The sequence below is a fragment of the Cyclospora cayetanensis genome, unplaced genomic scaffold (genome assembly GCF_002999335.1).
Source record: "Cyclospora cayetanensis isolate NF1_C8 unplaced genomic scaffold, CcayRef3 CcayRef3_contig_21, whole genome shotgun sequence".
NCBI classification, from domain to species: domain Eukaryota; phylum Apicomplexa; class Conoidasida; order Eucoccidiorida; family Eimeriidae; genus Cyclospora; species Cyclospora cayetanensis.
This window is the reverse complement of record NW_020312159.1, coordinates 138,462-160,351: the sequence shown is the minus strand read 5'-3', so window position 1 is coordinate 160,351 and position 21,890 is coordinate 138,462. Positions and strand designations below refer to the sequence as shown.

At 55.6% G+C, this 21,890-nt stretch overlaps 2 protein-coding genes across 2 annotated transcripts; one reads left to right on the top strand and one right to left on the bottom strand.

The window, feature by feature from the left end:
• The first annotated feature begins 4,110 nt into the window (after positions 1–4,110).
• On the top strand, positions 4,111–12,195 carry LOC34620390. Its single transcript, XM_026337873.1, has 16 exons — positions 4,111–4,209; positions 4,524–4,568; positions 5,262–6,451; positions 6,497–6,836; positions 7,189–7,275; positions 7,492–7,668; positions 7,815–7,892; positions 8,245–8,310; positions 8,793–8,892; positions 9,439–9,596; positions 10,055–10,129; positions 10,426–10,556; positions 11,005–11,069; positions 11,278–11,417; positions 11,576–11,653; positions 12,094–12,195. Exons 1-16 carry the CDS (start codon positions 4,111–4,113, stop codon positions 12,193–12,195), a joined length of 2,931 nt encoding a protein of 976 aa, XP_026193658.1.
• Positions 12,196–16,238: 4,043 nt separating this feature from the next.
• LOC113147409 (GRB10-interacting GYF protein 2-like) lies at positions 16,239–21,526 on the bottom strand. Its single transcript, XM_026337893.1, has 4 exons — positions 20,564–21,526; positions 16,791–16,852; positions 16,539–16,606; positions 16,239–16,318 (listed from the first exon to the last, which is right to left on the bottom strand). The coding sequence occupies exons 1-4, from the start codon at positions 21,524–21,526 to the stop codon at positions 16,239–16,241; spliced, it is 1,173 nt and encodes a 390-aa protein (XP_026193678.1).
• Positions 21,527–21,890: the final 364 nt, after the last annotated feature.

The window sequence follows — 21,890 nt, the reverse complement described above, 5'->3', positions numbered from 1 at the left end:
TGAGAGGGTGAAGCGTTTCGTTGCTGCACGGTTGTTTTCTACAAATTTATACAGCCCTTCCCGATGTGTATGATGTTTAGGAGCCATCTAACGGCTACTAGATTTAGACGGACGACCTCGAGGCCGCAAAAAAGTGGGAAGCTCTGCTTTCCGAAGTGTCTTCTGCCTGGTCTTACCCGTGGCGTGGGGGTCGTTCCTTGCTTTTCCTCACTTTCGCTAGCTTGCTACAGCCAGAGGATACACTAAAAGCTAAAAAGAGGATGAAAAGAGGCAAGGAGGGATGGAGTGAAGGTGTCAGAGTCTTGAGGCTTGTGTCATACTACCTGGCATTTGCTCGTGCATTGCGCCAGTGACCTCTGTGCGCATTATTCACATACGGAGCCCTGCGCACGCAGCACTATCTTAATGGGTAGCATACAGTGGAAAGGCATATCAGAACAATCTTTGAAACCACCGCACCCCGTATGAATGCTAGTGGACGCACACTTCGCTGCTACCTCGGCACTCTACCACTGAGGTGTCTGGTGCCCTGCGAGTCCGGAGATGCTCCGTGGCTGTGTCTTGCCGCCGGATGCGACCCTCGTGCTGCAATTATAGCTGATCTACAGAGGAATTCGACTCTTTATATTTCTAACACTAGATAATACGGTTGTATTTGCCTTTCTCTTTCTCTTGCCAGAGGTCACTGGAGCGCCACTGGTTTGCAAGGCCTGCTGGTCCTCTTTTTGTTCGTTGCTGCACCCGCCTAGGCTTGTTGCAGTGCCTTTCTTTTGCTCACTAATATAAAATTTCCTGAATACTTTCAGCTCATAGGGGGATTCAGCCTATTTCGAACCCTGCCCTTCCAGTCGTCGGAGCCTTGGACCTCCCACTCCGGCGCCGAGGGATTTTCTGAACTCTGTTATTTCGTTCTCATGCACTCCACGAGAGCCCACTACAGCCTTTAGGGTCAAAAGTACTATTCTGGGTGTGTGGAGTGCCTTTTAAGTGCGTCTTTCTCCCCACTTCTCGTGTGTCCCTTTACGCCTCATCTTCAGCTGACGGGGACACGCACGGAGATGGGTGACCTCACGAATCAGTGGGGAAGGCTGTGGTGCGCCACCTTCATGTATATGCTTCCTGCTCTTTATGGAGGGCTGATGCTCTGGGTTGGCTTTAACGTGAGTGCCACTAGCACGACAGGCAGACTCTTTGTCTTCTGCTGCATCATCTTTGGGGTTGCCTGCTGTAGCACAGCAGCAGCGGGCCTCTTCGGAGTTTGGGGTCGAAACGAGCCTGCCATTCGCGCTACCATGGTGGTTTTTATTGTGGAAAATATATTGGCCCTCCAGGTGGCCATTATCTTGTCGGTACATATGTTAAGGGCATACTGGGGGACCCCGCAGTCCTGCACCGCTAGACCCCCCGTGCACGCCCCTGATCCGAGTTCCTTCCATGCATCCAGACCAGACTCACCAGAAGCAATTCTGGGGGGGAGCGAATCCCATGAAATAACCAAGCTAGGGGTGCACGATCTGGTTTTTCTGCTGCACTGTCCACCATGGCACGAGGCAGCGGTAGATGTTATTTGTGTAGTCTTGCTCCTCTCATGCATCATAACAACCTGCTATGTTGGGGTCTTGTCGGATCTACAATCAAACTTGGACGCCGAACTGCTACTCGAGGATTCCCAGGTGCTCAAGAAAGATTTCGATGATCCTCATATCACAAAGCCCTTCCTCCCTCCCCCGGAACCGATAAGCACACCATCCGTCAGCAGCAGCAGTAGTAGAGAAGAATTGTCTGCCAAGCCATGTGTTACACCAAGTGCCGAGACCTTCAGTGCCGGCTCCGAGCACTTGGATCCCCCGCCAGGATCAAACAGCAACGTCTAGCGCAAGCCTCAAACTCAGGACAGTCCCAAAGCAGCGAAATATGGAGGCACAGGACAGCTCCGTCTGCTCTTTTTATGACCATCGAAAGCTGAAAAACAAGGAGTTAGACAGCAGGTACTGTACAGATTTCCTATTTCAGGGCTGCTGCAATACGAGGGTATAGCTTGGGTGGAAGGTGGAATCGCGCTTTTACATTAGCCCAGACAGCTTGTATGCAGTAAAACCCCAGTGTGTCTAACTCACCTAATGGCACGAAAGCCAGAAGTCCGGGAAACAAGGCAAGGGCAGCGTCAGCTACTATTCATGCCGTACCGCCAACATTCGTTGTGGTCAAGTACTTCCTTTCAGCACCTACAGCCTAATGCAACCAAATCCATTAGAAAAGCGCATGATCTCTTTTTTATTACCACCACACGTAACTCCACTGGCCAAAGGATTCTTCCCACTCTGAGAATCTTAGATATTTTAAAAGCAGTGTGAGCGCGTGCACCCATACATTAGCATGTGCATGCTTGCATAGCAGGGTGGAGGTCCCGTAGGCAACGTGGGGAATCCAATACGCCGAACCAAGTAGAGGTTCCAAGGCAGTGGTTCAAAGTCAGCTTAGGCACATTCCCCCATAGTAGTTCTATTTATACAGGATAAAGTCATACGTTGACTGTTTGACGTGGTTGCTTTGCTTGCTTGCATAAAAGGTATACGTAGCTCCAAACTAGCAGAGTGAGTGCTGTAGTGCTGCGCTAAAAGCTACCAAGTGCTCCTGCTTTGGTTACCCAGAGTGCTTAAAGGGTGAAGCAGCACGCATCCCAGCTGTCCGCCGTCCCCTCAAGCCGTGCAAGTGTGGTGGGGGCAGAGCTTCGGGCGAGGCACGTCTTATATAAAGACACTAGGGAGCATTCCCTGTGCTCTTGAATGGGGTGTGGGGCCAGGGGCCTCCTTTTAATGGCAATAGAACAACGGCTGCGATGTGCCAGCTGAGCCCGCCAAAGCCTGGGGTTTCCTGAGCCGAGCATTCCTCCCAAAACAGTGTCTCTCCCTGAAGGCATGCCGTAGCACGCAGCTGTGCTGCAGGTCACTTAATCAAAGAAACGCTCGGGCTTTCCTGAATTCCATGCGAAAGGAACAGTGGAAGTAGGCAACGTGTTTTAAGGCTTGGCAGTAACAGTGTTACAATGGAGTATTCTGTCTTCTGGAAACAGTAGCGGGAACCAGCTCCACTACATATGCCATATACAAGCAGATTTAGCACGTATGCTTTCCACGTGGAAGCAGCAGGGGGTTCAGGTGTGCTCTCACCTGGGCTGACACTGATCTTCTATGCGGATCAAAAGATCCAACCCTCTAAACGTACAAAAAACATGAACAGAACACTGCACAACCGTGGCTGAAAGTTTCAGCTCAGTGTGCGAGCTTGCAACATGAACAACCTAACGGCTCGGATGCTTCCGACGGCTCGGAAGGGCCCACCAGCACAAATGGCAGTCAAGTGACTGACTGCCGAGCCAAGCGTACGCCACTGAGGCTGTGTAAGGAGTTTGTTGCCTCCTTTCAAGTTTATTTACTAATTAGGTAAATATTGTCGAGGTCCCATTAGAATCGCAAGGATTAACCGCTAACAGACACAGGACGCTTCCAGCCCTCCTCAAAGCAGCGCATGGCTTTCGGCAGCAGCGCTTTTTTGGAAGCTAACTCTAGACCCTGCCTCTCAATATCCAGAATCTAGGACTTGAATTAGATAGGGGCTTCGAGAAGAGGCTCTTGCACCCGGCAGGAAAAGCAACATCCGGCGCATCTACAGCAGCCCCTGCATCCGCCGAGTCCAGAATAGAAACAATCCCGACGTATCTGTAAACTTGCCCAGGGAAAGGCACTGGGTTGGGATCAGATTCGCTATCAGGGTGTTTAAATCATTTAGTTTCTCCAAACCCCGCAGACACTCATTCCGCAGGCCATCAGCTTCAATTTCGTCAGTTGCAACAGCTGCAACCGCAACTCGGCCCTAAAGGTTTGCTTGCGCTTTTGGAAGGAGGCGCGTCATGAGAGTCTCAGCGCGGTGGTCATTTGCGTCGATGTTTCCCCCGTATTCACGGAGTCTCTACACTTAAGAAACAGCTCCATCGTGTGTCTGCCCACCTCGGGGTGCTAGGAAGCACTGGACCAGGTGTTTTCGCGAAAGGTTTCTGGTCGATTTGCGCCCCCTCCCTCCTTGCATGAGCCGTTCTACCTCTATTCCCAAATGTATTTCCTTGTAAAATGGCTCTGCGTGGCGATCGTGCGCTCCTTCTTCAAGGAGGTCGCCGTCATCTACAAGGAGAGGATACCCCTTTACGGTCCAGTGCGTATTGCACACACACACAGCAACCATTCACGTTCGTACCGGAGAGTTTATTCACCCTTATCCTTCATAGAGACCTCTCGAACCCGCTCCAATGAGGCTCTCATGCGGCAGCTGATGCCCTGCTGCGTACTATGCCTTCTGCCGTGTGCAGTTTTCTCCGGTGCTCCTTGTATCGTGCCTGCCACCCCTTTCATCTCTCTCTCGTTTTCTCGCTGTTCATGAGTGTCACAGTTCATTCACGCGACTAGAAACCTCCTCGTTTCTTCAAAGAATCCGGCCGCCGTCCACTGTCTCGTTGAGTGTTCCTGCAGGTCATCTTCGTCGGAAACCATAATAACCAATTCCTCGATGCATGCGTCAGTGCACACCTCTGAGTCGCTTTTAGATTCGCTGTAGAAGCACCGTATGCAGCGCTGTTAAGGCCCGCGGAAATCCTAGAGAGCTTCCACTTGGCATTGCACTGATAGGACCTTAACGCATGGATTCAACGTACCATCGCCGTTCAGGTTATTTTTAGCCTCTATGTGCCTTCAAACATATACAAGCAGCTCTGCGTGTCTCCACATGCTTGCGTTGAATGTATACACCGCATGTGTGAAGGTGCTGATGCAGAGTGTTGCATACCATGCGCGGAATGCACGTCTGGTTTTTGAGTCTCTCTGTCTGTAGCGTTACACGCATATACTTGTATGTGTATATGATCCTTGTTTTATCACTCGGATATTCCATGCGCTTTGTTCTTGGACTGATCCGTAGCCACCCCACTTTTGCAGATGATCGAGTCCTCCATGAGCATCGATCTTTAGTGTAGGGTGGTCCATCGACAGTTCATGCTTTTAGCAAGAGCGTGAAGCTGTTGGCGTCTTGTGTATGTATATGTATATGTTTGTATGTGTATATGTATATGTACATGTTTTTATGTGTGTATGTATATGTATATGTTAATATGTATGTGTATATGTTTTTATGTGTATATGCATATGTTTTCATGTGTGTATGTTTATGTGTGTGTGTTTGCGTGTGTGTGTGTATGTATGTGGCTGCCTCAGATGCTTGTTTCCATCATTCCCCGCCAGGTTCGGTTCCTCATCGCGGCGAAGTCGCTGAAGCGACGAGTTGTTGGATGCCTTGCCAGGATGGCTGCCTGCATTGGCGTTCGCAGAGGTGAAGACGAGAGCCGCAAGGGCAGTGGAATGCTGAGAGTTATGCCGGGTACCAAAATTTTCGACGAAGGCCTCGTGGGAGCTGACACTCAGCAGCAGCAAAACCATCCGCAGCAGACACACCAGATGCAACCTCTGCAGCCTCCGCTAGGAGATGGCGAGGGCGCGACGGGTGAAGGAGCAGCCAGCGAGAACAATCAGCCCAGAACATGCCCAAGCACCAGTTTTACCAGCAACAATTCCCTTAAAAGCGTGCAGAATTCAAGTTTGAACGGCGGCGATGGACTGGAGAGGCCTCGTGCTGCGGCGGGAGCAGCAGCGGTTCAGGAGGCCAGTCGAGCGGCTCAATCGTTTTCCTCTCGTTGGATATCTCTGTGTGTGAAGGGCATAAATACGCGCTTTACAAAAGAAGTCTCCACGGGTGACACGATTATAACGCCGTCGGGGGCGTACCACGTGAAGGCCGTGTTCAGCGACACCAATATGCTCGTTAGTGCAGATCCGCAGCCATTGCCGCCCTTTTCGTCACTGCACCGCAACGAGTCGTGGGGTGTCCCTACACTCCACGCCGCTGCTGCTGCTGCTCCTCCTCATGCAGATGAGGTCGTTGTTCCCAGTGCTGCTTCCGCCACAACGGCGACAGCAGCAGACAGCGAGCTGCTCGCAGGCGCCCCCTCCGCCTCGCCAGACACCGAGCACGACGCTGCAGTTTTCGTTTGCGGCGGAAACAACAGCCACAGGGGAACTGGCGAGGGTGTCGGCGAGCTGCAGAGGGAGCAGGGGGGAGCTGCCCATGACGAGGTGCCGCTGCAGAAGGCCGTGGAAAGATCTGAGCGCGCAGCAGCAGGAGACTCCGAGGAGTTCTCGTCAGATGGCGTCTTCAGAGATATCCGTGCGACTGCCGCAGCAGACGCAACGGATGCAGCCGCTGTGGCGGATGCAGCAGCAGAAGAAGCGGCCCGCGTTGCTGCTGCTCTGGCAGCAGATGCAGCCGCAGCCGCAGCTGAAGCGTCTGCTGCAGCGGATGCTGCAGCAGACGCAGAGTATGCTGCTGCTATCGCCGAGGCAGCACTAATGTTGAATAAAAGGGGCACTGGCAGCGGAGGCAGTCTGGGGAACAGCGCGCATCACCACCACCATCACCAACAGCAGCAGGAGCAGCAGCAGCACTTTAAAAAGGCAGAAGACGACACGGGGTTGAGGCGCCGGGTCGTCTGTCAGGCGTCAAAGGAGACAGCAGCCAAGGAAGTTGCAGCTGTAGCAGCGTCTGCGGCAACAGCTGCACACGGCCGTGCAGCTAGCTCGTGCAGCAGCGCAGGTGCTGCAGCAGTCGCTGCAGCGGCTGCCGCTGCTGCGCAGGCTGCGGAGGCAGCCCTGGCAGCAGAAGCAGCAGCGCTAGAGGTGTCTGCTGGAGCAGCAGAAGACGAGGATGACGCGTTCGGACCACCCGTGGAGTATAAAGTAAGACACACACAGAGTGAGAGAGAGAGAGAGACCTTTTGAGCTGCACATGCCGTGGGAGGGGTTGCATGCGTGTCTCGCACGTGCTCTTGAGATGGGAGAGCAACAACAATGCGATGAATGGGCTGAGCGCTGAGTGCCCCCCTCGAGAGCTAAGGCACTGCCACTGGACGCAGACTAGCAACATGGGGGTGTATAGGTGGGCATGGCGGGGGAGAGATGGATCGTATACATATACATACATATATCTATATATTTTAGATGTTTCGCGTGAAAGCAACAAAGCCTCCTGTCAAGGCTTCTCCAGTCTGCCGGTGGTGGCCGATTCACCTCGTGCGTGTTTTTTTTGCAGATTGCACCGCGGATAGATCAATCCAAAGTGTACGAGTCCGTAACAGAAAGTCTCGTCGAAGGCGACACTATTGGTATTTTTCCTGAGGCAAGTTGTTCTGTGCCTGTGTGTATTTTGCGTGCGTGGGGGCGTCTTTGGTTTGTGTGCCGAGTTGCTGTTGCGGTGGCTGGCACGAGAAATGCCGTCACGAGCAGTGAATCGCTTGTTGAAGCGGTAATCTGAGCGCCCTCTTTCCCCCTCCTTCCCCCTCTTTCCCCCCCTCCTGAATGTTTGAGAAGACTCCTGTGTCGTCCCCTTCTGCAGGGGGGAAGCCACGACCGAACAACGCTGCTGCCGTTGAAGGCGGGAGTCGCTATCATGGCGCTTACGGCGATGCAGCACGGGGCAGAGGAAGTGCTTCTCGTCCCCGTCGGCTTGACTTACCACAACCCCCACAAGATGCAATCGCGAGCGAGCGTCCACATTGGCGACCCTGTGCCTGTCCGTCCTTATGCGTGTTATGCCGCGTTTTCTCCCAGAGATTCTTGCTTTTCCGTCTTGTCGAGCAAGCGATAGCCGAGTGCGTTCTGCTTCCTGCACGCATGCGCTTGCCGCTTCCACTGGTCTCGTGCTGCGTCTCCCTTCAGGTGACTCGCGAGATGGCCCTCGACTACGCCGTCGATCGGAGAGGCGCAACAGCAAAGATCCTCAACCAAGTCGAGCGAGTAAACTTGGCTGCTGCAGCGGGTGCTCGTGTTGCAGCGGGTGCTCGTGTTGCAGCGGGTGCTCGTGTTGCAGCGGGTGCTCGTGTTGCAGCGGGTGCTCGTGTCGCAGCGGGTGCTCGTGTTGCAGCGGGTGCTCGTGTTGCAGCGGGTGCTCGTGTCGCAGCGGGTGCTCGTGTTGCAGCGGGTGCTCGTGTCGCAGCGGGTGCTGCAAATCGTTTTAGCGCGGGGGGTTTCTGGGGCAGAGGCGTCTGCAGCTGCAAACAAACTCTCTAGTGTCTGCTGCAGCCTCTCTTCTGCCTCCAATCAAGCGGAAAATCTCTAGCGCTGAGTGGCGTGTTGCTGTGCGCAACAGGGCCTTCGCTCCTGCATTGTTACCGCTCAGGATTATGAAGCCATGGCACAAATTCGTCTTTGTGCAGTGAGACGAGTTCACTCTGCCCGTTGCTGGCCTTCTCCATACTTCCATCACCGTGCCTAAAGACGTTCCTCCACCAGCATCCCTGGTTGTTCGACCCTCTTCAAACGCTTGCAAAAAATATTCCCCTCTCTGCGTCCATATTTTCTCCCCACCGTGTGCCCCCGCCTCACCATTGCACACCTGCCCCTTGCATCTTATTTCTTCCCCACCCCCTCTCCCTCCCTTCTCGCTTTTTTTAATGGCTCGCCGCAACGAGTCTTTCAAACGCTCTTGGTATGCACCGGTAGCGCCCAGTGCATGCACATGCATGCATGCATGCAGCGGCCCTTTCCTCACCATTTTTTGATTGTTTGCTTTCGCCGTATTCGAGTCGCTTGAGACGCGCACTGCCACCCTCTTCTCTTGCCTTCTTAGCCAAACGCTTCTTCACACGACTCCATCTTCAGTTTGACCTGCTTGCCTGTCTGCCCCTGTCCGTTTAGAGTCTGTATCCCCCGGAGCGCCTGCGGCTGGCGGAGGCACGCTACTTCCTCTTGATGCAGCTTATCAGCAAAATCTTCTGGCGCGCTGCCCACAACCCCAGTGAGACTTGTTACGCAGAACACTGCCAGCAGCGAGACATCGGACTCCTCACGCTGCCTCTCCGTCTGCCGCCCTCTCCCCATCCTTTCCCCTTCATTCTCCTCTTGCAAAGAGAGAGAGAGAGCGAGGAAAATGCTCAAAAACACTGCGCCCGCCTCTTGCTAGCTAAGATAAACCCGCTTCAAAGTGGCATCTGGCGTTAATGGAAACAGTTCTCCAGTCCCAACATTTTCGCTTTGTCTGCTTCTCGCTCGCTTGCTCGCACGCTCACTTTCTTTCTTTCTCTCTCTCTTTGCGAGCGTCTGTCTGTCTCTCTCTGTGTGTGTATGCGCGTATTTGTCTCTCTGTGTGTTTGTCCCTCTCTCTCTGTCTCTCTTAGTGTGTATATATGTATATGTCTGCCTGTCTGTTTTTGCTCTGCCGCTCGTTGTCTTCCTGTATGTCATCTCCTGTGCATATGGCGTGTTTGTGCCCTCCCCTTTCTCCCGCCAGCCACCCGTGGAGTGCATGCGAGGCCTCATTGTGCTGGGTTCTTGTACTGCGCAGTACTGCTGGACTTGCGGCAGAGCCTCACGCATTACGCCTCTGCATTAGAGACTCGACGGCTAGCTGACCGTCAAGTTTGGTTGCTGAAGCAGTCGCCCTCTGGTGCCACACTCTGCCTAGCAGAGACGCTTGTTGCTATAGTTTACTGTGCAGCAATTGTAAGTTCTCGACAATGCAGTGTGCGTATGTATGGGTGTATACATGTATATATTGTACACATACATATATATATGTATATATTTTGGCACTGGAAATATTCTGGGAGGCTTGCTCGAGGCCTCTTCCTGCCCCCCGTCGCTGCCTTCTCGCCGCTTTGCGGAGACGCAGCTCCACACAGCGCACTGGATCCCCGATCCCTCCTCATCTGACTCTAGCCGTTGCCACGTCTTAATACAGCGAAGGCTGTCTGAAGGTTCCATGTTGGCGGTCGCTGTTTCTCTCTTTCTCTTTTTTTCTTTCTCTCTCTCTCTCTCTACGCACCCCAGTGTCTCTCTGTCTCTCTCGGTTTGTCGACAGCCAGCTGGTCGGCTGTCTGTCTGTTTGTCTGTCTGTCTCTCACGCTGTACACTATTCGGCTGCACGTCTCCGCGCGCTGCTCCTACCCTGTGCGCCACAGGGCCTCCCCCTACTGCCTCTCTGGGCCCCTCTGCGAATTATAGCCAACATCCTCGCCGATAAACAGAGACAGAAGGTTCGACGCCGCAACCCCCCTCCCCTCCACGTACTACTACCCATCACCACCCACCACTCATTTTACCTTCTCTCCCCATGAACACGCTTGTCCTCTTTTTTTCGTTCTCTTTTTCTTCTCCTCTCTTGATTCCAAGCGCTGCTGCTGGCTCTCGCCGCTCTGCCCTTGTCTCTCGAAAAGCCGCAGTCCGCCTGCAAGCATGAGCAGCTCGTCTTTTCCCATTCAACGGCTACCCTGGCACGTGTTTCCTTTCGAGTTCTAGTGCATTGTATTTTCATGCCTCTGCTGTCTCTCAGGCCGTCCGGGAGAGCCGCGTGAAGCTGAAGGGGATGGACGTCGTGGCAAGCTACAAGATCATGGTGCTCCTTGTCTTAGTCCCCTTGTTCAACCTCCTCTATGGCGCAGTCTTTGGGCTCGTCTTTTTAAAGTGCGTCCGCTGTCTGCAGTGCCGACCTTCTTGCGCTTGGCTTGCGCGCCTCGATGCGCCTGTGAAAATACTTTTCATCGTTCCCCCCCCCTTCCGCACGAGAACTCTTGACTCTGTCTAATCCTCTCACGCGATTCTCCTTGTGCTTTCCAAAGAAGCTTCCGCTTTCTGCCGTATTTCCTGGTCTCACGGGATCCGAGTCTCTTTGTTTCACGAGCTAGCACTGTATGTGTGGGTGTGGGTGTGTGCCGCATCTCGTGATAACTATGCACCTAGCTTCTCCCTCTGCCTGCCTGCTTGCTTGCCTGTCTGTCTGTCTGTCTGGACGTCAGTCAGTTTCGAGGGGCTGTTTGCCCACTCCGTACCGCCTGCGCGTAGCGCCACTTCATGCATGCTCTGTGCTGCTCCCTGAGTGTGTGTTGCGATGTTTTCGCGCATTGGCATGCAGGACGTGGCTCGACTTGGTGCTATCGATGCTCACCGCGGTAGTCCTCCTTCCAGTTCTCTACTACTGTGCGCATGCGCCTTTTCCCCTCGCTGTGTGCATCCACCCTTGCGTCTTCCCCAGTTGCTCCTCCCGTAGGCGTAGACTATACATACATATGTATATATACTGCATATACCAATGTCAACGTGCGCGTTTTCAGCGGATCTCTGTCTGTCTGTTCAGCCAGTGCTGTGGGGTGTTTCTTGTTGGCGATGCTGTGTGCTGCGGTTTTAGTTAGCATGCGCAAAGCGGAGCGCCTTTTGCCGCTTTTCCAGCAGCTGCGCATTGTCACGATGGTGGTAGTGGGGAGCGTCAATATATGGAGGCAGACGGACAAGGAGCTTATCACGCAGCGCATCCTGATGCAGATCAAGGTTGGAAGCCTTAGCCCACAGGCAGAAGAAGAAGAGGGTCCTCGACTGCTGGCGTCCTGCTCATCAGCGCTAACTGCATGACTTGCCTCTTGAGCATTGCATGTCGCTTTGCTGAAGTGCGCGGCGGCTCCCTTGCATGCGCGCTGTGTGCTGCTCAGGTCAGAGACGCAGTCCATCAACTAGGACCAGCGGTGTCTCTCACATTTGCGCAAGACATTCAAAGGGCCTTACCGACGGTATGCGTAAAAAGGCTTCTGTTAGAGAGCGCATTTGCGAACGACGGTCCTCTGCGCACCTTCGCCAAGCGGCGTAAAGGAAGCGGGGAAAGGGGCCTCGAGCAAGTCTCTAAAAGGCCACCCGATTGTATTTGCGCATGCACACCTCGTTGCCGACAGATTACGGCTCTCTAGGGGCTTGCAGAGGCTCGCGCTGCAGTGCCGCGGCGGTGTCTCGTGTTTTGGCCTCCTGCTGCTGCTAAGCGTTTCTTGCCGCTTGTTCCTTTTGGCTGTCTGTGGGGTTTTCCGAGCTACGCAAAACACCCTACAGCGCGAAGCGTTAGGGCGACAGGCCTCGACCTCACTTCCTGTACATATATATATATATATATATGTAGAGAGACAGACAGACAGAGCACGCACCAAGGAGGCTGCGCACCTGCTGCGGACTGCATGCGCAGGTACTACTCGACTTGGACACGAAGCGTCTTTTGCGTCTGCGGCGTCAGTTTGCTCCTTTGCAGATGAAGGCGCCCTTCAATGGCGTCACTGAGATCATCTGATATGTGCGACACAGGGGGAAAGGGTAAAAGGCCAGAGGGGGCGGGGAAGGGCCTCTCGAGAGAGTGTGGGTGTACTTCTGTGTCTTTTCTATCCTCGACCCTCATGTGGCGAGTTTCGCTCCTTCTCACCCTCCCCCGCACCCTTCCCCCTGATGCCCTCAGTTTCTGCGCCGCAGCGTCAGTTTCCGTCTTTTCACTTTTGTAGCGGTCACTTGGCTGTCGCAGTAAGCTGCCGGGCACCTGCTGTTTCTTTGGAAAAGTGCCTGCGGGGCACCTGAGTCTTGCTAGTTTCCTTATGGTTAACTATGCATCTAAAAAGATACGACTCTGGCAATTTGCATGCAGCCTCTGCTGCACCGCCACGGCATGTGTGCCAAATGGGCAGTGTCACTCTCCGTCTCGCTGCTTCTTGTGTGCCGCTCCGTTTCGTTGGTGCTACCTCCCCCCTCCCGCCCTTCCCTCGACCCGACTCCCAATAGAGCATGTGTATGTGCGGCACCTAACCCGCGCGGCATTTCGCGCCAAACGCGATTGTGCCTCAAATTGCGACAGTACAGCGACCATCGTAAAGAGGAAAGCCTTACACGGCGGACCTCGCAAGGTGCCTTTCGTAGGCTTCCTCCGCGTCTCTCCGACGGCTGTGGTGCCCGCACCAATGCGTCTGTCACTGTGTATGTGTTTGTGACCTTCGCGATCTGCGGCGCTGCTGCCCCTGCTGCTGCCGCCGCCCAGCAAGCAGAGCTTTGCAGCAGCATGCTGTACAGAATAGCTTGACAGCACTGGGGGCTTTGCGCGCTGCTGTCTTCCCTCCAGTGCAACGCCGAAGCTCCTGTAGCTGCTGCTGCCGTCACTCTGTGAATCACGCCAGTGCGGCTGCTCTTCCGTACGGGCAAAGAGATGCGCGCTTGACATCTTCAAGTCCTCGAGGGCCGCATCGTCCCCAGTGCCTGCTGCAGCTCCTCCAGCCTGGCCCTTAGTTTCTCCTTAATAGCCTGAGGGGCTCGTGTGTCAAAGCTGCGGCGGTGGCACACACAAAAGGACCAAAGCAGTCCCTCCTTCTCTGTCTATACCCATTCTATGGATGCGCCTTTACAGTCTAATATCCATCTATACATTCACCCTCAGTTGTACTCTGCGTGAGAGCGAGGGGGGCCAGGATCTCTCCAGAGAGCTTCTGGAGCGCATAGGTTTTAGAGCACGTGCGTGAGGGTAGTCTTTGCCTACTGAGGGCCTTGCATCCTGCGCTGGAGGTCCTCCAGCTTCCGTTGTAGCGACAGCCGGTGCCTGATGGGATGCGCTACGGGAGCCTCGGAGGTGCTTCCGCCAAAGGAAGCGGCCCTGCCTCTGAAGGAGAGGGAGACGCCCAGGGTTACTGCGCGGCATTTGCTGCCTCCGATCTCCGGCAGCAATAGAACGCGTGAGAGAAAGGAAGGCTTCTGCTCCTTCCGATTCGACAATTCCACGGTCAAGCATTCTGGCGGAATGCCGCAGAGGCCAGCCATCAGAGGAATGGACGCCTCTAACGAGTGCGAAATAGTTTCATCACTGCAGTGCAGTGAGAGGGAGCACCCGCGGAGTGCCTCTTCAGCCTCGCTGTTGGGTGTGGTGGACGCTGCAGCAGCGGCAGTAGAGCCTGCTTCGCTGTCACGCTCCTGCCGGGAGGGCTGCTGCACCGACTTGTTAGAGCCCTCCTGTAGCGCCCGTCTAATGCAGGAGACTGCAGCTTTGATAACGGAGAAGGCGGCCTCTGCGTTGGCATCCTTGCAGTCTGTGAGGAGAACAACGCAAGGAGACACGACTGTGGGGTCCACCACTACCAGCACCAAGGCGCCCCTCGAAAAAAGTAACAGTACACAGCACTATAGGCAACACGGTGAGGCAGAGAGAAGGTTTCCCATGTGGGAGGGAACACAGTGGCTTTGCATGGTGTTCGAGTCAGTGATATACCCTCTGTTGAGGAGGGCCAGGAGCTACAGAGCAACGGCCGTGCACCCCATGGATCTGCCTGGTGGTTGCTGCTGGTGCCATCGTGCTGCCCCCTGGCGAGGCTTCTCTCGTTCCAACGCGCCGTCCCGGAGGGAAAAAAATCACAGAAAAGGGCTAGCGAAAGCGCCTCGGAAATGAAGGGCGCAAACGGATGAAGAGCTCGCAGCATATCCCTAAAGATCCATCCAAGGATATGAGGCCATAGTCGCCCTTGCAGGGTAGTGCTGTCATCAGGGTGCCGCTCTTGGTGCTGCCTCTTGTTCCGGGGGTGAAGATGACGGCGTTTGCAGATCTGATCCGCCAGTTCGGTTTCGACCTGTGCTGCGGGGAGAATTCCCTCTGCGAGTTCGGACTCCCAAAACTCCCAAAGACGTGCAGCAGCGGCAGCGACGTTGCAGCCCTCGAGGTGCATGTACACTTCCTCACACATCCGACTGCAGCTACTGAGGAATGCACACGAGACAGCAGAAGCCACACGACGCGCGCGCATCGGCGGCAAATAATCCCAACGGCCGGTAGCAAAACGCGCCGAATTAGGGGCCATTTTGCCGCTATTCAGCAGACAACCTCGACCGCTTCTAGGGGCCGCAGCAGACTCAACGACTGGACCTAGAGGCTCACCTTAGGGCGCAGCGCTGAGCAACAGATAAGAACTCAGACGATGGAGCACAAAGATTTACGCTGCTGGCTGTTGCGGTGCAACGGCTGCAGCGATGCAGCTTCTCGCGCATATGCAACAAGAGCCTGAAGCGCATGAAGACGCAGCTTGTTGCCCGGTTACGTGTAGTGCCAATGCGCAGAGCAGCGGCCCACCCATGTTGCGGCATATCAAGGAGCAGTCGCATCAAAAGATGAAATTGCGGAAGGGGTGGCAGTAACAAATGGTCGGCACACGATCAAAATAATAGTGCACAGACTTAGTGATCAATGTAGCAACAGTAGCAACATCAACCACATCACCTGGCGCCGTTCCACAGCTTAATGAGGCCTCGTGCTGATCGCTGCACTTTCCGCTCTTCGATAAAGGCCATGCGGCTCGCCCCGCAGCACGCGAGCAGTGAAAGCCTGCAAAGAGGTCAAAGTGATTACAGAAGTCCAGCCTTGGATCTCCCAAAGCCAGGTGTTTTGCTCGAACCCCTGTCGCAGTCTCGCTGCCTGCTCGCTCGTCTCTCCGATGGAGTTGTGTTGGCAACAACACACGCGCGAAAGGGCGTTCCACCGCTTACCTTACTGCATCTGCCCCATACTTTTTCAGCCACTGATCCAGTTGCCCCTTGGGCGCATTTCCTCTTGATTTGCTGAGCTTGCGACCCCCGGCATCCGTTAGCAAGGGGTGGATCAGGATCCGCGAGAACGGCAAGGCGCCACACAAAGCCACACAGAGCAGCAGCTGTCTAGCCACCCAAAATGGGAGGATGTCGTGCCCTGTAACCAGGCACGTATACGGATACATTCGGGGTGCAGGGAAACAGGATAGCAACCCTTCGCCTTGTGTCTCTTCGTGCTGTCGTTGTTGACGCTTCTGGGAAGGAGGACGGAGGGCCTCCGCTGGCTGCTGCTCCTGCGGGGGCACCACTTGTCTTGGCGGCGAGTCGCTCTGCATGCCCTCACCATGTGACTCTGGTTCATCTGTTGGCGGTTGCTGTTCTTGCACTTGCTGCTGCTGAGGCGAGCGGCCTGAGAGCGAGGGCGCCTGACGGTAAAGGAGCTGCTGGGCTGTCTCTGACAGAGGGGGCTGCAGCAGCTCCTCGGCATGCGCAAAGGAGGTAAGAGGCCACAGAGCTGAAGAAAACCATGTGTCCAGCACATCTGTATCAGCTTGCAGCTTAAGCTCTGGTGGACGGAGGGGGTGACGCTGGTGGCAGGCCTGCTGCTGCTTCTGGATTAGGTCCACAGCTTTTCGTCTGGCAGACTCCTCGTCAAGAGCCGCCACTGTAAAGGTTAGTCCCTCTGCATGAGGGTCAGTTCCAGCTGCTGGGGAACGGCAGCTGCACGAAGGCGAGGGGGCGTCAACGCGAGGAGGGCGACAAGAACCACCTGAATGCTGCCGTGGCATTTCAGGGACCGTCCGCTCCAGAGGTTCGTGTTGCTCCTGCCTCTCGGCCTGCAGATTTCCCCCAATCCTGCGTTGAAAGGCCTGCAGCACAAGTTCCCTCTCAAGACTGTGGCTCTCGCGTTCTCCAGACGCATCAGAAATGTTGCCCCTCGGAGACTTAGGTAGCTTCATGACTTGGCTCTGCTGGAGAACCTGTGCTGCCGCGCGGATACGCGCACAAAGCGGCACTTCCTGCTGCACTTGCTGCAGCTGCTGCTGCAGTTGCTGCTGCTTGTGGGGCTGTTGCCGCTGCTGCTTGAACCGGACGAGGTACGCAGGGACTGGAATCCCCCACCAGCCTTGCCTGCTAATGCACCAGGAACGTCCAGCCTGTAGCTGCTCCAGAAGTTCGGAGCCATACCGCGGAGGCACTACTTCCATCCCCGTAAGCTTGACAAATGCACCGCTGGTGCTGCTGGCAGACATTCCATGGCTCCTAACAGGCGAGTCCTGAGGGGAGGAATTACTCGCAACGCCCGCAGCTACGCATACTCCTGGTCGGCCCTTCTGCTGCTGCTGCTGCTCCTGCTGCTGCTCTTGCTGCTGCTGCTTCTGGGCGTATTGAGGATTGAGGAGCTTCACGACATCGGGGGCAAGACGGTCTGCTGCAAGGATCCACTGCTCCTTTGCTCGAGTCTCCGTCTGTTGCTTGGTCAGAGAGGCGACAAGATGCCCGGGTTGCTGCTTACTAAGGTGTACGGGGTGTTTCTCTGCAAGCAGGAGAACTGTCAGCAGCGCCTTCTCCCGCGCGTCGTCCTCCTGCTGTTTCTGCTCTAGCTGCTGGTCCGCTTCTGGCTGCAAGCATCCCTGTTGCAGTGCCGCGTCCTTTCGAGACGAAGCGCCATCGATGGCGGCTGTTACACAAGGAGGCAGTTGCGGGTCGCCTGGAGTCTCGATCCACTGGAAAGCAGCGAATGCAGGCTTCAAGCGCTTCTTCGTCTTGCTGTTGCCAGAGCCGTCAGCAGCGCTGCTGCCCTTCGTGTTGCCGCACATGTCGCCGCTGGTGCTTCTATCCCCGCTGCAAGCACGCCGAGCCAGGATCTTACTGGCTGCTGCAGCGTGGGGATGCCTCCAGTCACCCCGCTCCTGCAGCAGAACAGGCACTGTGCGCTTCACAAGCGGCACGAGGGCCTTGCGGGAGTGTACTGTTCTGAATGTCTCGGCGTCATCAACCACAAGAGCCGTGATCTGCATCAGCTCACGCACTGATCCAACAGGCACAAGCAGGCCCTCAACGCTCTTTTCACCCTTAGAAATGATGTTCTTGCTGTCTCTATTCGACGGGTTTGCTGCGGATTGGCAAGACACGAGTGGCATCTCCACAAAGAGGCCTCCAGCCCACTTCCCACTCCGCAACAGCGAGGCCACAAGCGCTTCCTCCTCGTCCCCCTGTGTCTCTACCCCGCCAGCAGTCCCTTGCTGCTCGTGCTGCGGCGCTTCAGATAAAGTGTCTTTGAGCTCAATCAGGTCGTTGGGGATGACGATCGGGGAGCCCCCGTCTCCCCTTCTTCGCTTGGCAACCTGCAGGGGAATCGGCTGTCGCCTTATAAGACCCATGTCATGCAGCAGAATAAAGGCGCTTCGCGTCTGAGACACTGCATGTGCATCCAGAGTGCTGCAGGAAGCCTTCCACCAGCAACCCGCTCCCATAAGGCGCTGCTGCCGCTGAATGGCCCCTTTACAGAATCGCACCCACCGGTGCAACAGCAGCAGCTGCCTCTCACACTCGCTCTTGCTGCAGCAGCAACCAGAGATACGCCCGGCACTGTCGTCGCATCGTCGGCTGCCGTCTGACCCTCCAGAACCCCGTTCCTGCTGCTCCTCCTGCTGCTGCTTCTTCTGCAGCGGCTGGAGGCCTTGTCCATCAAGGATGGCGCTGCTAACAATTCGGCGGAGGCAGCTGGTGCAGCACTGCGAGACAGGCAGCCCCCTCAACTGTCGCTTGTTGAAGTGCCTTTCTAAAAGCATCTGGAGGCCTATGCCCGCATGATCTACCCCAGGCACCCAGTAGGGCCTGCAGTCCCGCTGCTGCTTATGCTGCTGGGGTGTTTGTGGAGTCGTGCGGAGGCTTGAAATGGATTTCTGCCTCTCAAATCGAAAAAGGGCATCTTGTAGCGTGCAGCTCAGAATGTGCCCCGCATGAAGGGTCCCTGTCAAATTTGGGGGAGCCATGCAAAAAGAACTCCCGTGGCCTGCTGCAGGTGCTGGTGCAGTTGCTGACATGTTTTGAGGTGGCGCGATGGGGTCGAACAGGCCCTGAGCCTCCCACCACTGGAGCAGCGTCGATTCCAAGTGGTTAAATGGAAATATGTGGCAGAGTTGCAGCGCCTCGCGTGCTGCCGCAGCTACAAACGTCCCGTGGCTAGAAGCGCTGTTGGTGCTACAGCCATCATGAAGGGCAGCATGTAGCCCTCGAGAGCAAAGCCTTCCTTTTGATAAAAGGTTCCCCAGCGATGCTGGGGAAAATAGGGCCCTCTGTAGGGAGTGCTGCCGTGGTAGGTCCCATCCGGCGTTCCCCCACCCCGCTGGTGGTGTAGCGACGCCTTGAGGGCCCCTTAGGGGCCCCCAGGGACGAAGAGAGATCCATACTGCCGGAGGAGCAAGGCAGCAAAAACGTGGGGCCACAGCGGTTGCAGAGGCGGTAGCTCTTCTCCCGCTGAGGAGCAGCAGTATGTACACCAGAAGCAAGGAGACGTTACGATCCCTAACGCAGCAAGGGCTCATCGAGGTAGGCTTGGCTTGCTGCAGATGCTGGAGTTGCTTCTGTTACTGCTAGGATGGCGTCGGGGTAGGGGTCCTTCAGGCTATGTCCATGAACTACTGGGCCTCCATGGTAATGGGAAGCCATGCTCTGCGTCGGCTTCGAGCCAGCCACCTCAACAAAAAGGCTTCTCCCGCAGTGTCTTTGGACGTGGCTGGGATGGCACGACAAGGAAATAAGCACCCGAAAATGCGCTTACAGTGTACGGGGGGGCCCTCTGTCTGTACACACGGGCTCCTCGACGCAGGCGTCGGCAGGGTGCCTCGGTATTCCTGCCGCAGAAAAAGACGCCTCTTAAGAAAGAAGGAGGCGTTAGTCTTTGTCTTGTTCGTTTCTTGTAAGCCTTTAGTGCTACATCCTCAAGGGACTCGTGCCCTGGGTGGTCGGGCTGGGGTCACCTCAGCGGGGGGCCTTGGCCCCCTTGAGGCCATCATGTATGCGACGGGAAGCTGGTGCAGGAAAGGAAAGAGTGTTAGCTAGCTCTCTGCTCTACTGAAAAATTGATATTTTGCAAGAGGGCAGCCGGAAGTGTAGCGGCGCCAAGGGTCATGAGCCTCTGATAACCCTCTTTTGCTTCTCTAGGGAGAACGGCGGAAGTACAGCAGGTACCCCCCACGGCTTGGTTGGCTACTCCTCAAGAATCAGCGGCACTCAGTGAGTCCTTGCCTTCTAAGCAACGACCAACGAGGGGAAGCTTGTTTCGCTCCTTTTCGCGCGCCCCTGTGCTCGCCTAACTCGGGCCAGTTCACTCTGATTCTTGAGCCTCCTCTCCTCACCGCTGCATACAGCATGTCACGCTCTCTCTCCGCTATCGGTGTACTACGCCCATGCCAGGTCGTTCCCGTTGAGCTGAACTGGCCGAGGGAGCGCCACTTGACATCTACGCCCGCCTCAGCCCTCTCCAGCCCTCGTGGGGGCAGGTTTTGAATATGCTTGAATTTGTTCGCTTCTCTCAGAGCAGCCAGCTCCGCCGCTCCCCCAGGATCTGCTAGAGCAGCTGCTACGATGCGTTCCATCATCTGTGACATTGGCACGCTTGTGGGGCCCTCTAGAAACAGCTGCAGTAGCGTGCCGTGCTCTCTCTGCGACGCAACCTACTGCTGCCTAAACTCCTTCCTATTAGCTTAACCTCAAGAGTTTCCTGCTACTTCAGTGACGCACCCCTCCAAAGCCTCTTTCTCTTAATTTGCTCGTGCTTGCTGCCCCCCTCGTGCCTTTTAGCCCGCGAAGCAGCCGATTCTTGCTAAGAAGCAGTTACTGGATGACCTTCACTACGGCCATGTGCACTCGATCCCCAATGTGCAGCTAGCCAGCCACCTAGGCTCGGGATCTCTCCAGGAAGTGCCCCCGCTAGCCTTAGCTTTAGCTCGCTCGATACGCGAAATATTGACAGAGAAGTGAATTCGCGGGCAGAGAACCTGCCGAGCCTGCCCACTGACTCACGTTTACAAGGCGTCCTCCTCGTCACTACTGTGGGGCCCCTCCTCGTAGACCCCTTCTCCCTGATCTCCTTGTCCGAGTTGCACGGGCTGAAGATCCTCAAGGGTGAGGCCCTCTAGCAGTTCACTAAGGTCCACTACTGGTCCTGCATCTGCCTCGTCCTCCTGGTCGTCATCGGTCTCTGAGTGGCAACTGCTGTCGCTGCCCTCTGCTTGCTCTTTATTGCGTTGCGCCTTCTGCTGTGCTTCCGCCAGTCGTCTCGCCTTATTGGCCTCCCGTCTCTTCTGCCCTTGCTGCTTTTGCTTCTGCTTTTTCTCGCCGCTGATGCGTATTTTCGCTGCCCCTGCGGCGGCCGGTTTGGTGGCTCTGCGGGGGTCTCTGTACAAAGCCACTTGTTTGCGCAGCTCTGCATCTTCTTCCAAGTCTCGCTTGAACTCTTCCATGTCTTCATCCTCCGCTGCGGCAGCTGCTCCCCCACGACCCGCGCCACCACGGCGTTTCCTACTGTCGCCAGCTGGTCTCCGCGGGGGAAGCCTCCCCGTTCCCTCCGATTCTTCCTCCATAGCCGTTCCGTCGTCTTCATGCTTCTGCAAGGTGCGCAACACCCACTCCCTCCTGCGGTTCGACTTCCTATTCGGAAAATGCTTCTTCACGAGCATCACCGGCCACGGGGCAGTGGCAAGGCCCACCTCCTGCTGGGGCCCTCCCCTACCACTGGTGTTGCCACTGTTTGCCTGTGGCCAGTGAAGATTGTGCTCGACGCACGAATCCGCGAAGCCGGAGAGATTTATGCGATGCAAGTCAAAGCCGGCAGCAAAATCCCCCGCTTGCAGCAGATGGCCAAGGTGCGTCATCGTGACTAGCAATTCTCCCTCCGGGACCCCACTGGCCGTGCAGCGCATGATCTCCGCTTCTGCGAGCAGCACCCCGCTGCTGTTGTTGCTGCTGTTGTTGCTGCTGTTGTTGCTGTTGCTGCTGTTGCTGTTTCCGCCACGAGTGACCGGAGCCGCAGCAGCATTCGCTGGAGCCGTCATGGAATCCACAGCCATGTCGTCACTTGCAGCAGCAGCAGTTGCAGCTTGCTGCTGTTTTTGCTGGTGGCGCTTCTTGCCGCTGCCTTGGTGATGGTGTTGCTGCTGGACTGGCGTGACAGAGAGTATCAGAAAGTAGGACAGGTGTTTGCGCGTACAAAGCGGAGGAAACGAATCCCTAAAATACACCATCGAGCTCATTTCGAGGTGCCTGGCAGAGAAAGGATCGACCAGGTGAATAGTCGACGCGATCCTGTTGCACAGGGAGAGCGAGGGGAACCCCCCAAAGTTATCCTTTGCCTTCTTTGCCGGGATAAATACCAAATCGTCCTTGCAAATAGGGGCTAGCTCTACAAAGGTCGTGTGCTTGTAGTTATACGTG